This window comes from Brugia malayi (genome assembly GCF_000002995.4).
Source record: "Brugia malayi strain FR3 genome assembly, contig: Bm_v4_Chr4_scaffold_001, whole genome shotgun sequence".
Classification (NCBI taxonomy): domain Eukaryota; kingdom Metazoa; phylum Nematoda; class Chromadorea; order Rhabditida; family Onchocercidae; genus Brugia; species Brugia malayi.
The window spans coordinates 9,554,381-9,571,297 of record NW_025062478.1 but is presented as its reverse complement, the minus strand read 5'-3'; the positions used below and the strand labels follow the sequence as shown (position 1 = coordinate 9,571,297).

At 20.0% G+C, this 16,917-nt stretch overlaps 2 protein-coding genes across 2 annotated transcripts; one reads left to right on the top strand and one right to left on the bottom strand.

The window, feature by feature from the left end:
- Nucleotides 1-2,726: 2,726 nt before the first annotated feature.
- Nucleotides 2,727-4,913, top strand: Bm17789 (Uncharacterized protein; the record flags this gene model as incomplete). Its single annotated transcript, XM_043082252.1, has 5 exons — nt 2,727-2,821; nt 3,317-3,478; nt 3,681-3,837; nt 4,398-4,494; nt 4,810-4,913. The coding sequence occupies 5 exons, from the start codon at nt 2,727-2,729 to the stop codon at nt 4,911-4,913; spliced, it is 615 nt and encodes a 204-aa protein (XP_042938186.1).
- A 703-nt stretch (nt 4,914-5,616) lies between these two features.
- Bma-nphp-2 (Uncharacterized protein) lies at nt 5,617-15,592 on the bottom strand (the record flags this gene model as incomplete). The annotated part of the gene is made up of 17 exons (XM_043082251.1): nt 5,617-5,779; nt 6,289-6,367; nt 7,059-7,262; nt 7,843-8,019; nt 8,968-9,218; nt 9,830-9,951; nt 10,178-10,306; nt 10,639-10,811; nt 11,082-11,238; nt 11,381-11,541; nt 11,988-12,138; nt 12,589-12,848; nt 13,128-13,284; nt 13,964-14,023; nt 14,554-14,689; nt 14,957-15,087; nt 15,524-15,592. 17 exons carry the CDS (start codon nt 15,590-15,592, stop codon nt 5,617-5,619), a joined length of 2,580 nt encoding a protein of 859 aa, XP_042938185.1.
- Nucleotides 15,593-16,917: the final 1,325 nt, after the last annotated feature.

Here is a 16,917-nt window from a genome sequence, read left to right as displayed (position 1 = left end):
GACACACCTACGCGTTAGTACGCCCACACATACATTTCACACGTCAAAGCAGCATACCCAATCATACGCCAATAGTCACACATCTACGCCCACACATTTCGGTGACACCACCTACGCGTCAATACGCCCACACATTTTGGTGGCAGACCTACGCGTCAATACGCCCACACATATTTGAATACATATATGTAAACAAGTATGTATACATTTTTTTTTTTGTTTTAACAAATTTTAAAGTATTCTTTTCTATTCCATGGTTGTAATGTAAGAGAAGAAATCATCTGTTTTTGTCATCTGACGATAGCAATGCATTCAATATAAACAAATGATATTTATTTAATCAACCACAACAATAAATAATTAATTTAATATCAATATGTGATAATAAAATGGCAAATAAAATAGAAAGAAAAATTAAATTAAAAATGGAAAATAGAATTAAAATGAAAAATGATGCAAAAAATTTGTAATCAAATCAATATTTAATAAAATTATTGATGTTAAAAATATTAATTTTTATATATTTTTAGGTTACAGTTTTTTATTTATTATTTTTTTTTGAATTTATTATTTAATAAAAATGTTACAAAATTTTATTAACAAATAGTTTTGCAAATGTAAAAGTGTTTATTGAATAATTAATTATAATGAATTGTTGATTGAAACTACATTTTATTACAATTTATCACTAGTTATTTAATTCTTGAATCATACTAAAATGTTTGTTTGCTACATTTTAAGTACTATTCATTGTTTACACTTTTAAGTTAAATATTTATTAATTTAGCTAAAGCTAAATCCTTTCAATAATTTTTGTCAGTAAAAATAATTATAAATTAATTAAAATAATTAGATTCATTATGAATTAAATTTGTTTAACTCACATTTTTCATCTTTAGTCTTTTGTTGTTATTTATTTAAATCACATTTACTTATAAAGCATATTATTTAAATTTAATCATCAAATTTTTGGAAAAAAAAAAGTTCAAATCGATAGAATAGTTTAACTTTAAAAAAGTGATAATATAATCGAATAACAAATATTAAAGTTTCAATTTTCATATAAAATTTCTTTTTCTTTTCTTTTTGAAGGAAAAAAATAATTAAAATAACAGGTTTTTTTTCTTGTATAAAAAAGAAAAACAAGTTTTTCTACTGTTTTTGAAAAAGTGAAGAGAGGAAGAGAAGTAATATTAGTAAATGTAAACTTTTACTTTCTCTCATTTAAACTTTCTTGATTACTTGTCAGTGATTATTTTGAATTTATTATTTGGTAAAATTATATTAGCTATAAAAATATCACTGATAGTAGAAGAGATAAAATTTATTAAACTGAAATGCATCTAAAAATAGATAATGAAGTAAATTTGTCTTTTTTTTTTCTTTTTTTTGCATAAATTTTTAAAATTGATTGTTAATGATAAATTTAATTAGTATTTTAATTTTTAAAGAGATAGAAATTTAATTGAAATAATTAAACGTTTTTTTTTTTAATCAAATAGTCAAAATAAAATGTTAAAATTAAATATTGTGGGAAAATAGGGAAATAAAAATATATTATAGTTTAAATTAACAAAATTAACTGTGAAGATTAATAGTATGATTTTAATGGTTTATTTTAAGAGTTATATTTAAAGATTAATAATTCAATTTTATCAAAATTTTTATATTAAAAAAAGATTATGCGTGAATTAAAAAATATGAAATTAAATTTGATAATTTAAATATATGAATTGAATAGAAGTCAAAATTGATAATGTGATTTATTTTCTAAATAATAAATATTTATATCATTCTTTTTTAAAAAAAAATTTAAAATAGGATAAAAGTTAAAAAAAAATATATTATGCAATAATCATCGAAATAATTTCAATTATCAAAAGAAGTAATGAAGGAATAGTGATAAGAAAATTGAGCACTCTCTGCTCAATTTTGAATTGATAAATTAATGATAAAAAAGTTTTATTGATAAAATAACAGAGAAATGCAATTGACTGATAACAACAAGGAGAAAAGAATACAGAAATGATAAAATTTCTAATTACTTAGAAATTTCTTTTTGCATACGAATTAGTTTTTTTTTTTTTAATAATTTATAAAATAAATAAAATAAACAAATTTTTCGTTTCTTTTTTATTGTAAATAATAAACGCAATGAAATTAAAAACAGTACAAAATGCAAATTGAATTGAAAATAATTCATTTAATAGTTTATAATTTAACAGTTGCAGTGATAAAACGTCGAATACGTGTTCTTTTACGTATGAATTCTTACATGAATGAAAATTTTTTATTAATTTCATCTAATTTTATTTTTTTTTTTTTTGATTTCAAATTTAACTTTTGAAATTTTTGGTAAAATTTAAATTGTATAATCCTTAATTATCAATTTTTGATTAAATTTAAATTATATAATTCTTAGTAATTTTAACAAAGGATGGATAATTGGTTGTTTATTTTTTCTTTTTTTATAAAAATTTTATTTAGTAATTTTTCACGTTTACGTTTGCAATTAATAATTATTATTTGATCGCATTAAATACTTCGTTTTTTTTTTTTTTTTTCATTCTTTTCAACATTTTAAAAATAGTATTTTTAAAAAACAATCAATTTGGTGAATGAAATAAAAATTAAATTTTGTTTATTTTAATCTAAGATTGTTGTTTATTTATTTATTTATTTTAATTAATTAATTTATTTATTTAATTTTTTAGTCAAAAAGTGCAATGAACTCATCGGATAGTATTAAATCAACGAAATCTCAACGTTTTTCACGTTTCAATGCTACGCTTTGTATTCTTTTCACCGTTGGACTTTCTTGGTTAAATCCATTTCTTTTTTTTCAATCTTTTTTTTCTAAAAGAAAAAGTACTACAAACACGTATACGTTACGTGTCTAAAAAAAAATTGTTATACGGAAAAAATAAATAAATTGAAGTAAATAAGAATAAAATATAAGCGTAATGATACACGTAAATGGATGAAATTAGATGTATTAGTTAGTAAATTAGTTAATTAATGGATTAGTTAAGTTTAATTAGTTAGCTGGTTAGTTAGTTAATTTTTTTTTTTTGAAAGTTAATAATAAATAAATAAATAAAGAAATAAAAGTAAAATGAATTCGATTGTTTAAATGAAAAATGAATGTTAGTTAAAGTACAAAGTTAGAGTTAATTAATTAATTAGTTAGTTAGTTTTTTTTTTGTTAAAAAGTTAATTACATAAGAAAATTCTAATTAAATAAATAAATTAATTTGAATAAATTAATTATTTTTATTTTTGCTTTAAAAAGAAAAAAAAAAGGTGTAATATTAAGTTTTATGAGTAATTTGATGTATATCTATGATGAAGCAACGGGTAGTTTGATGGCTTTAACAACGTCTATCTTCACGTATAACTGGTTTATGCTACACGGAAATGCGTTAACACGTGCACGTAGAGCATTTCTTAATGTTGCAAATATCTTGGATACATATCAGTATGCTATCATTTTATCACCACATATTTTTTGTATTGAAAAAAATTTCATTTTTCAGCAATTAATCTTCGGTTGATTAATCTAGAATTTATTTTACATTTATTCAATTAGCTTTTAATAGAAATCAAAAATTTTTTTTCTTTAAAAAGAAAAAAAATTTTTTTATTTATCAGATTTTAATTTTAAATATTTTAATTATCAGAGTTTATAATCGGAAATATGGTCATTTCTATCAGTCTGATCCGGAAACACCGGGTGATGCAGCAGAAACATTCAAAAAAACTGTAACATTATCACTTGGTGATATTTTCAATGAAACAACCACTAGTACAAGTGATGATCGAATTAAATTTGAAGAAGTATTTAAAAAAAAATTAAATTAAATTTCTTTTATTGTTGTATTTATGAATATTAATCCATTAATTAGCTAACATATAATATAATGGAAATAGATTCTGTTATCATACTTATCATTTAACTCATTATTATTTTGCCATTAGTAATGTTATTAAAGTATAAAATTATGTTTTAATATTATTTTAATAATTAGCATCAATCTTGATTAATCTTGAAATAGTTTTTTTAATTATTTAATTAAAGAGATTTTAATTAATTAATTTATTTATTTCAGATATCATTGACTAATTTATGTTTAAATTATTTTCAAATAAAAAAATTAATGAAACAAATTAAAGAAACAAAAATTTTATTGTCTGTAATTAAGAAATATTCACGAAAAAAATTTTTTTAATTTATATTTAACTTTTTTTTTCCTTTCTTTTTCAATCTTTTCATGCAAATTCAAAAAAGAAAAAAAAAAAAAACGAAAATAATTGGTGAAAATTTTATAATATTATATTAAATTACTTTTGTAAACATCTGAAAAGTAATTATTTTTAAATTTTATCCTAAATTAAAGGCAGTACAAAAGCATTACACTGACGTATATAAAACAGTACAACGAGCGGAACGTGAAATGAAGACAAAGACGCCAGTTGTGGATGAAATTGATATTCGTTAAGTTATATTTTTGATAAATATTTTTTAATTGAATACTAATTTCTTTTTAAATTACAATTTATTAAAATATCAAAAATTTTTTCTTCTTTTTGGTGCATATTTAAGTAGAACTAAAATAAAAATTTATCTTTTTTTGTAAAATATAATTAATTCTGAAATATGTATTCTAATATTAATTTAATATACTGTTTAAATTTAATAAAAAATAGCATTTAAAAATTAAATAAAAAGTATTAAAGGATATTAGATGTTAAATAAGTAAAAAAAAAAAATGTAAAATTGTCAAATGTTATTAAATATATTATTTTCAGAACAACGGAATAATAATTTAAAAGAAATGAAAATGATACCATTATTACCGTCAAATAATTTAAAAAGAAATGAAACTACAAATAAATCAAATGCAACAAAATAATTGATAAATTGTTAACTTAGCGCTTTAAATTAGCTTTGTCCTATTTTTGTAATTTAAAAATTTTGATTTTAGTTTCAATTTATTTCCAATAAAATTTCATTTATTTCTACTTTTAGTTAAAATAATAAACTAAGATTAGAAATAAAAAGAATACAAAATGTTGAATACTTTATATTATCAAATAGATATATATGTAACGATCACGTTGTTATTATTTTCAAATACCGTCATTTACGTGTCAAAAGTAATAATTGATTAGTATACGTGTTGGAAACAATTGCTGAATCGTATACGTACCAAAAGTAAAAACTGAATCGTATACGTACCAAAAGTAAAAACTGAATCGTATACGTACCAAAAGTAAAAACTGAATCGTATACGTACCAAAAGTAAAAACTGAATCGTATACGTACCAAAAGTAAAAACTGAATCGTATACGTACCAAAAGTAAAAACTGAATCGTACACGTGTTGAAAGCAATTGCTGAATTATTTTCAAATACTATTTATACGTGTCCAAAGTAATAATTAAATATTATACATGCAAGAAGTAATAACTGAATTGTTTACGTATCGAAAGTAATAACTAAAAAAAAATAATGCATCTCAAAAATAATAACAAATCAATTATAAGCATTTTAAATTCTTACTATTAATAAATAATATTAATATTAAATTAGCAATTTAAACTTTCGTAGAATAAATTATAACAGGTCACGTTTATTATACAAACAATTACAACGCTTTTCACCGTTGCATACTGCAATTTGAGATGAATCACTGTGAGCTGAACGTATACCTTCCGTGATCGTACTTAACGCCGTGCTACTGTTACATACCTGTTTCTGTTGTAAATTTGTTTTATACCTGTAAAAAAGAATGAAAGTTATATTTGTAAGTACAAATTATAAAATTATATCACAAATATTTGCATATAAATACAATTTATTTATTTTTTTTTTTTTTTTACAAATTTTACAATAAAATCAATAATAATAGTTTTTTCGCAATTAACAATTATTTGGTGAAACGAAACGTTTAGTGAAACGTAAATTTCTCTTTTCACATAGTATTGATATGCATAATTAATTTAATTTTATTTTTTATATTTACTAATATTTAGATTTTAAAACTATTATTTAAATTTCAGCATTTCAATATTGTGCTGAGGATAAAATAGATTACTTAATTCAATTTTCATTTTAAAACTATCATTTAAATTTCAGTATTTTAATATTGAATTGTGAATAAAACAGATTAATTAATTCAACTTTCATTTTTTATATTTGATAATACTTAAACTTTAAAACTATCATTTAAATTTCAGTTATTGTAATGAGAATAAAATAAATCAAAAATATAAAAAATATTTTTACTTATTCATAGCTAAATAACGTGAACGATGCGAATTGAAAATTCGATTTCGTTCCTCCAAATATAGCAGTTTCAATTGATCTGAAAGATAATCTTAAAACGAAAAAATGTATTATTAGCATAATCAATAAGAAATTATTATTTCTTATTGATTGATTTTTATTGATTTTTTATTAATTGATCAGTTGTATATTCACTGAGAACAAAATTGGATGCGTATTGATCATTTGAACTGATCAAAATATTTCATTTCTACTAACACTCAAATAGCTGTTCTATAAGTAGGGAAGCATTTGATATCATTATCAGAATGATAAGATCAAAGATATTAGAAAATTAAAAATACATTTAAAATCTTTGATCAAAAAAAAATCACTGAAATTTAATGTTGTAATATTTTTAGAAAAAAATAACTAAAAATAACTAAAAATAACTGAAAATAACTGAAAAAAATAACTGATGCTATAGCTAAAAAAAGAAAAATTTAAATTTGATAAATAAATAAAATATACCGTAAAAAAAATATGCAAAAAAACTAAAATTACTTTTTCTTTTTATAAATATTTTTATCAAAATATTAAATTTAGTTGAAATTAAACAACAGATATTATTTACTTATTAATTTATTCTATTTGTTCCTCATTTTTTATTGAGAAAAATGATTAATTAAATAGTGATTATTATTAATACTATTTTGTTCATTAAATTTGCTCATTCATTTTGTTTTTGTTTTTGTTATTGAAAAAACAAATAAATTAAAAAGTAAACAAACCACAAAGAAATTTTTCCCATGCATGAAAAGTGTTAAATTTGAAATGTATTGGATTGAGATTATACATTTTACAAAAATTATTTATTAATGTTCGAACCAATATTGGCTCTTTTACTTTGCCATATTGTAATTGCATTTTTTTCAAATGTGTTAATTCATTAAAAATTGCTTCTTCGTGTGCATAGCATTGACCAATTCTTTTATCTGAAATTGAAATTTAATTTCAAATAGTTTTTAATTAAAAATTTTAATATTCTCTCATAATAAATTATATATGAAATATTTAATGTAAATTTTGAGTCAAATTTAACGCCTAGAAATTTAATCATTTGCTAATTCAATTCATGATTAAAAAAAAATTCAAATATGTGAAAAAAATTTTTTTATTAATTTTAAGTAAATTTCTTAAAGAACAATATATACACAGAGAAAGAGGGATAAGTTAAATTTTTTTTTTTAAGAATGAAAAAAAGACATTTAAAATTATTTTTTTCATTAATATCATTTTTTCGATTATTCCAAAAAGGAGAAGAAAAATGGTTTGTAAAAGTTATCCTTGAAAAAATACGAATAAATTATTAATATATAAATAATATGAATAAATTATTAAGAAAATTATTAGGAAAAACTATTAAAAAAATTATTAAGAAAATTTATTAAGAAAAATTAAATTATTAAGAAAGAATCCAAATAATAATAATATGAATAAATTATTAATAAAATACGTTAGTTATTATTTTTTAAATTATTTAAACAAAAAAAAAAAAGAAATTAAAAAAAAAACTTTTATTAGATTTTTGTTGCATTATAACTTCGCCACAATCATTTCGATAAATGCCAACTTGCAATGAGCCAACTGATTTTGCTAATTTCTTTTCAAAATCATTTTTGCAAACATTTTTTAGCATTTTTTGCTGTGAATAACATTTCTGATAATCATTCATTGCAGTGATTGATCCTTCTTAAATAACAAATTAAATTATTTCAATATTTATTTTCATTTAGCACTTTTAATTATTAAAATTTCAATATTTAATACAAAGCTGATAGCAATTTTAATTGTTTAAGTTTCAATATTTTATGTATTTTATATATTCAATTACGTATATTATTTCATATCGAATTAATTTTTATTCAAATTTTTTAATATTTTATATAAAACTGATAGCATTTTTGATTATTAAAATTTCAATATGTATTTTAGGTATTTAGAAAGGACTAACAGCACTTTAAATTATTGAAATTTTAATATTTTATATGTTATGCATAAATTCAAATATATATTTTTTCCTATCAAATTAGTAGCACTTTAAATTATTGAAATTTCAAAATTTGTATATTATATTTATATTCAATATATTATTCATATCAAGTTTGTAGTACTTTCAATTATCTAATTCTCAATATTTTATAGAAAACTTAATTGTTTTAATTTTCCATCTATCACATTTCACATTTAAATTTAACTTTAAATATATACAATATTAACTCCACTTAACATTTATACAGGTAAAATTATCATGATAATTTTCTCGTGATAATTTAATACTATAACTTTTACTAAATTAATAAAGTATACTAGGAATGGTAAATGCTACTCATTTATAGCAAAAAAAAAAAAAAATTAATTGCTAAAATTAAGTTTTCGTTTCTTTTGTTTTAACTTTTTTTTTTGAATGATAAAATTTTAGCAATGAAATTTACTATATAATAAATACATATTTTAAAATATAATTTCATTTTCAATACGCAATTAAGTACTAAATTTATTTACAAGATTTATTAGAATTAATTAGAAATGATTATCTATGATTAATTTTATTTAATTAATTTTTCTCTTAAAAAAAAAAAAAAAGAATTACAAAATTTATTGATAACTTAAAATTACACATAGAAATTAATTGCTTACCTGAGTGTGAAATATCACTTAAACCATAAATACTGCTACTTTCTGCATTATCATTAATATGTTTCCCATTATCATTGTTATCATCGTTATCACCGTTATCATTATTACTCAAAATTTCATCAATTCTTGTCACTGCTACAAATTTTTTCTTCAACTTTTCTTTATTTTCATTTTTGTCATACAATCGTTCATTTTCCTTCAATTGTTTCAATTGCAAATCAAATTCATTTCTTGATTTGTTTAAATTATTTCTGAAAAAAAAAAAAATTGTATATCATTTTACTTTTTTTCATTTTAAATTTAAAAATGTATTAGAAAATATAGAGAAATAAGTTTAATATCATTTAAAAAATTATCCAAAATTATTTTTTTTTTGCTATTTTATAATTTTTTTTAAATGAATTATTTTTATTATTTTTTGTTTTAAATGTTTTTAAATAAATTATTTTTTGCTTTATTAAATGGCCTGATTTATATTTAGTATTTTTAGAATCAAAATTATTGGAAGTTCAAATTGATACATTTATTAAATAACAATTGATAATGTTAATTGATATAGTCAAATTACAATTAAAGTCAAATTTTATGTTTCATTTTTGAATTTCTTAGAATTTCTAAAATTTTAAGTTTTACATTTTAATTAGCAAATTTTTTTTTCCTTTTATAATAACATTTTATTTTAATAGCCTTATTGAAAAAAATTTTCCTAAACTTTTAATGTAAATTTATAATAATCTTATTATTATAAATTTATAATAATATTAAAACGAATAGTATATGATTTCCTTAATGGCAAACCTAATGAAATAATAATTAGCTAATTAATTAATGATTATTTTGTTCAAAAGCTAATCAAACTTACTTTGATAATTTTATTTGTTTTTTATTTTCATATTCATTGTTTATTTCATCCTCTTCTGATGACCAATAATTATTGTATGACCAATTTGCATTATTAATTTCTCCAATTTTCTCATTTTTTTCCTAAATATTTTTTCAAATTTCCAAAACAATTTTTCCAAATCTTTCTTTTCAATTTTTTTTTTTTTTGGTTTAAAAAATATTAAATTTAATTAATTTTGTGAAATTTTATTACCAATAGAATGAACAATTAATTTATTCAATTTTTTCGTTTTTTTGTTTTTTGTTTTTTTAAATAACTTTAAAATTATTTATTAAATAATAAAAAATTTTAAATTTGTTAACCTACTTCGAATTGTTTCTTAGGTAAATATTGCTCAAGATCTGCAGTACTCGTTGCTTTAGGTATAAGTAATCGTATCGGTGAAGTAGATTGACAAATTTTTGTCACATTGTTACTATCATGCGATTCAGGTCTCTAAAAAAATAAAAAAATATTTATTAAAAATCGTTTCCTTCCCTTTTTTTTCTTTTGTTTATTTTTTATAATTATTATATTTTATAATTTTTTTTTTTAAATTAAACATAAATTTGTTTTGTTTTTTGTTTTTTAAAGTAACAATAGAATGAATTAAATTAAAAAAGAAATTTGAAACAATTTATTAAACAATAAATAAGTAAACAAAAAACAAATGAAATTATGATTTCATTTGTTTCAATCATTTTGTGAATTTAAACAATTAAATTACTTTTGCTACTCATGCATTCTGCTTAGAATGAATGATGCATGCATGCATGCAAACTGCAAACCGATGTATTAGTAGCTGCAACTCGATAAATTTGCATTGCTGTTTGCGTTTCTTCACTTACACTTTTCATTCTAATATTATTTTCAATATTTGTTGTTACTGCTAATTTTCCTGCTTGATTGGCTATTTGAGTGACATTTGATGAGGGGGCACTTCTCGGCTTACCTTCTTGTACTAAAATTAAAATTTATTAAAAATTAAATTAAATCATTGATTGCTAGTTACTCAAATGTAACATTTCTGTTATTTATCATTGATTTGATAATATTGAAATTGCAATAATTTTAATTTTTATAACTAACATTTTATTCAGGCATATAAATAATATATTTTCAATTAATTAATAATTAAAAATTAAATTCATTTAATTCAAATTAATTTAGAAATGAAAAAAAAAAAAGAAAATTGAATGATTATATAATAACAGTAAATACAATAAATTACCATCAATAAATCGATGCTTCAAAGATAATTTTGTTTGCTTTTTAATTTCTTCAGATAATTCGTCAGCTAATTTAGCATCCTGTCGTAAATGTAAATATTCCACAATCATTTCATGATTCTTTTGCATTGCTAAATCAAGCGGTGTCAAAAGTGTATCCTAAAAAATTGTCTAAAAATAATTCTAAAATAATTGAAATTCAAACAATTCAAAATAAATTCTAAAATAATTAAAATTTAAATAATTCAAATTCAAAAAATTTTCTAATAATTATTAATTTAATTTTCAATTTATATTTTACCCTATATAGCATTAATGGATTAATGGCAACATTTCGTGTGCATAATAGAATGACCATTTCCATATTTCCGGATGCGGCAGCTAAATGTAATCCGGTACGACCTTCATAATTTGATACATTTATCGATGATGGATGTAATGCAAGCAAATATTCTACACAATCTGAAAAAAAAAAAAGAAATTGGAAATTTGTTAAAGTTTTTAAAAATTATAAATAAAAATTTGTGAAAAAAAAATAAAAAAATTACAAATTTATAAAAAAAAAATTTTTACAAATTACTTTTGAACAAATTTACAAATGATAAATTCATCGGATAGTTCTCATCGTATTGAAGCTCCTATCAGTGTCAACAAAGATAATAAAAGTAGTGTCGCATAATGGTGACAACATGAATGAAGTATTGAAGTTCATTTCATAATTTTGATAACATAAATGGTTAAATGAAATAAGTTGATTTATGGATTAGAAATTTTTTAAAAAGAAAAATTTTGTAATATAAGCATTAAGAAATTATTTCAAATTAAACTAATCAAACCATTATGCTGCTTAAATTTTCAAAATTAAAAATTAAAACTTTTCTTTAATAAAAATCATTACACTTATTTACCTTTAGCATGAGCTTGAATAGCTTCGTGTATTGGTAAATCGCCTCGCTGATTTTGAATTTCACAGCTACCACCAAATTGTTTTAGTAATTTGAGCATTCGTAATTGACCTTTTGCTGCAGCACAATGAATTGGACATCGAAGATGACGATCCTAAACAAAAAAAAAAACAAGTGATTTCTTAAAATTTTTAAATTTAAATTTAAGTCAACATTTGCTTATTTGATTAATTTGTGATTGGAAATATTTCTTTCTCTTCTCTCTCTCTCTCTCTCTTCACCTTGATCACTTAATTCAACTTAAGAATCTATCCGATAATTCAATCGATTGACAAAAGAAGTATAATCAATCAATCAATAAACAAATAAATAAATCAGTCAAACAATAGTAAATCAATTAATCAACTAATTAGTCAGAATCAGTCAATCAATAAACAAATAAATAAATCAATCAATCAAACAAACAAATAAATAAATGATTCAATCAAACAATCAGTAAATCAATCAATTAATCAATCGATCGACTATTAGCCAATGAATCAATCAATAAACAAAAAGATCAGTTAATCAATCAATCAGTCAATACTAGACATATCATTTATACCTGATGATTTACTTCAGCTCCATTAAGTAAGAGTAATCGAGCACATTCATAATGTCCTAATGTTACTGCATAAAATAATGCCGTATCACCATTCCGGTCAACCGAATTAACAATAAACGGATCCAGATTACTGATCAAATATTCAATAATATGAATATGCCCATGGCTTGCAGCACAATGTATTGCACCTAATTGATCCCTATCAGTAGCATATATATCACCGCCAATTTGTGATAGAATAATTACTATTTCCAAATTTCCTGAAAAAAAAAATTATATTTTAAATTATATAAAAAAATTTTTTAAAAAAATTAAAAAAATATTTTATTTGTATTTTTTTTTTGCTAGCATTATTTTTAATTAATCATACTTACTTTTCTTTTTTTTTTCCTTCACTTTTAAAAAAATTAAGTAAAAAAGTAGAAAGAAAAAGAAAAATTAGCCTAAATTTTTTTTTGTTTTGTTTTGTTCATTTTTAAATTCAAACCATTTTTTTAAAAAAAAAAAAAAATTAAAATTAGACAAAAAAAAAGAATTACCACAACTAGCAGCCCATAATATTGGCGTTCTACCATCGATATCTCGAGCATTGACATTAGCGCCATATTTTAATAATATATGTAATATTGCTTCACAACGCTCCAATGTAATATCATTGGTAGTAGCTGCTGCTGCATAATGAACTGCTTGTGCACCCTAAATTAATTTTAATTTAATTTTTTTTTTTTAAAAAGGAAAAATTTTTTAAATTTCATCATTTTAATTTGTTAAATTTATTTCATAAATTTTACTATTTCAATTTATGAAATTCATTTTACAAACTTTTCTGTTTTAATTTATTAAATTTATTTCATAAATTCTGCTTTTTTAATTTATCAAGTTTAATTTATTAAAAAAATTTTTCCTTTTACTAGATATTTTACATATTTTTTTTTAAAATCTTTATTATAATAAATTTTGCTTAACAAATTAAGCAAATTATCTAAGCTTTAATGAAATATTTTCAATTCAGTATATATCTATTTATTTAGCTATTAATTATTATTATTAATTCAATTATTTTTTATTGTTTAAATAAATGCAAAAAAAGAAATGAATAATTAAATAATATTGAAATTAAATTGAATTTATTTGTTCAAAAATATTAAATAAAATAAATGCGATAAAATAGGATGGATGTGAATTTTTATCAATTAATGCCACATTATTTGATCTATTAATAAATAATTGTTTAATTAAAATTGATTAATTAAAAATTAAATTAGAAAGAAAAGCTAGTAAATAAATGAAATGAAATGAAATGAAATTTTTTCAAATTAAATTAGTTAAAAAATAAAACGAAATAATTTTACAAAAAAAAAAATTTATCACATACTTGATTATCGACACAATCAACTCTAGCACCACTTTCCAGCAATGTTATCAATGCTTCCAACTAAAATTTTAATTGTTTTTATTTTGTAATTAATTAATTAAGGATATTAATTAATGAAATTTATTGCTTTTAATAAGTGCATCAATACTAATAATTAAACCAATAAAGCATATTCCAAAAAAAAAAAATGATTTTATTGCTAAATTAAACTTTATTCTCAATAGCGATAATTCTTTATCAATGGCATTTTATAATAATAGTAATAATAATATTTAACAATAACGACTGCAATAATAATAATAATAATAATGATGATGATGATAATAATAACAATAACTGATATTTCTTAAAACATTAATCAATGTTATCGCAGTGATAATTTGTGTGTAGGAAATAATTTAAATATAAAAATTTCACATTATTGATTTTATTTGAACTTAAAAATTATTAGCAATTTTAATGCAATAAGCCTATCTGTCCATTTCTGAAAGCGTTGGCAATGATAATTTGTTTGTAGGAAATAATTTAAGTAAAAAAATTTTATATTATTAATTTAATTTGAACTTAATAACTTAATAAAGTAAGCCTACTTGTCCACATGCAACAGCCCAATGCACAGCAGAATGCTTTTCCTTATCGATATGATTAATTTGAATATTATTTTCTATCATTAATTTAATTGCTGGTACATTTCCGCTCATCGATGCGATCAGTAATGGCGTATATCTGTTAAATTGTAGTAAAATTTTTTTTTCATGCAGTGATAAAACTATATTAGAAAATTAAAGTGAATTAGAATAGTTAAAATTTAAAATAAATATTATGAGAAATTCAAACGATTAAAAAAGAAAAAAAAGACTGACTAATTACTAAATTATTGCAGAAAATTAGATACAATTTGTAAGAAATATTATCAAAATAATCAATTTGTATAATTGATTAAATTTTTGCTACTAATTATTAATAAATTAACAGAATTTTAATTTAAAATACCCATTTTGATCTTGACAATGAATTAATGAATGGTCCATTTCGAGAATTCGTTTAAATGTTTCTGCATCAGCTGTTTCAGCTGCATAATGTAATGCTAAACGATCTTCGCTATCTCGAGAAAAAATTTCACTCTAAAATAAAGTAACTATTTTATTGTAATTAGTTAATTAAATAAATAAATAAATTTCATCTTTGATTTGAAAACAGAAAAAGAGAATAAATATACATTTCTCTTAAATAATAATTAAATATTTTTAAGTATTTAATTAATCAAACTGAAAAAAAAATAAAAGTAAAATAAGATTAAATTAGAGATATGCAAAAAAAAAAGGAAGGAAATAATTTAAATACAAAAATAAACATTGAAAAAATAATTTTTTTCCTTAATTTACTCAGTTTTAATTTAAGTCAAACAAGTTAATGAAATTATTTAAGAAATGATACTAATTGTTTCTGCATTTAAATTTACTATAGTCAAACTTAAATTTTGTCAATTAGTTGACAATTTTTTAATTTTGTATTAATTATGCATAAAAGTTAAAATTAAATTAAATTAAATTAACTTACAGGAAATGAGTCGAGAATTCTAGCTGTACCAATCATATCGGACTCATTTAATGCACGTTTAAGTGACATCTTTAGCAGTAAATTTTAAATTACTATTTGTTTTTCATTAAATTTCTCTTTTGATATTTCTAAAATTTTGTTAAATTTTTTTAAAAAAAAAAACAATAAAAATATTATCTAAAAGTTTTACACAGAACAAATATCAAATTTGAGAAATTAACATATAATAACATTAGCTGAGAAATTACTAGTGCTTAAATATGCATTTGAAATTATTTTTCAGGTATTTGTAGATAGATTTAATTAAAAAGCAAATTAAAACAATAGTTATGTAATTGGAAACAAAATAAAAGTAATAAACGGACATAATAAACGATTTTAAAAAAAATTAATACTTAAATGTTTAAGTATCTAACTAATTTCAATTAAATTTGTTATTTAAAGTTTGATTAATTAGCAAACATAAATGTTTTGCAACAATAAAGCTTATTGCGCATATATGAAATTTTATTATTTTTTAAGATTTGATAATTAGTTATTTGTTAAGGAAAGAGCAAAGATCAATTTTTTTTTGATAAATTTAAAACTTAATTTTAATGCTTGCAAGCCAAGATTTAAAATTTTTCAGTGATAATTACTAAATTATTCCTATTTTTTGTCTTATTGTTTATAAATTTAGAAAAGAGATTTGTTTACTGTTAATACGGCACTTTGTGTTTTTTGAAATATTCAAACCTTTTATTTTAGTTTTAAAAAAATATTTCTTGATTATAACAAGATTTCTACTAAATTAAAATATTTTTAGCAATTTGAGGAATGCATTAAATCATATATTCAATAATAGGATGAAATTAAATTAAAAATATATTAAATAATTTTTAAAAAGAAGAAATTTAGAAATTTTTAATGAATAAAAGTTAAATTAGCAATTATATATATATACATATATTTGCTTTTTGAAAGGTTTAAAAACTTTCACTTTACTCTTAAAATATTATTTCTTAATATTAATAATTCCTACTAAATTAAAACACTTTTAAAATAATTTAAAAATATTATAAATATAATTGATTATATATTAATTATTAAAAAGATATTAAATCATTTTTAAAATAAAAAAAATTTTTAAATATTTAATTAAAAAAGAAAAAACTAATAATTATGTTTTTCATTTCTTTTTTTTTTAAAAAATATTTAATGATGAAATAAAAGATAAAAATTTAAATTAGCAAATGCACGCGACTGTCACATATGCGTTGCATTACGTTGCATTTGCATTGCGTTGCTATGGAGCTTTTTCAATGATTATCGATGATATGCTAACATTATTATAAAAGGATATTTTAGAAAAATTTTAAATCATTTTTCTTTTATTGCGAAATAATTTTTATTCA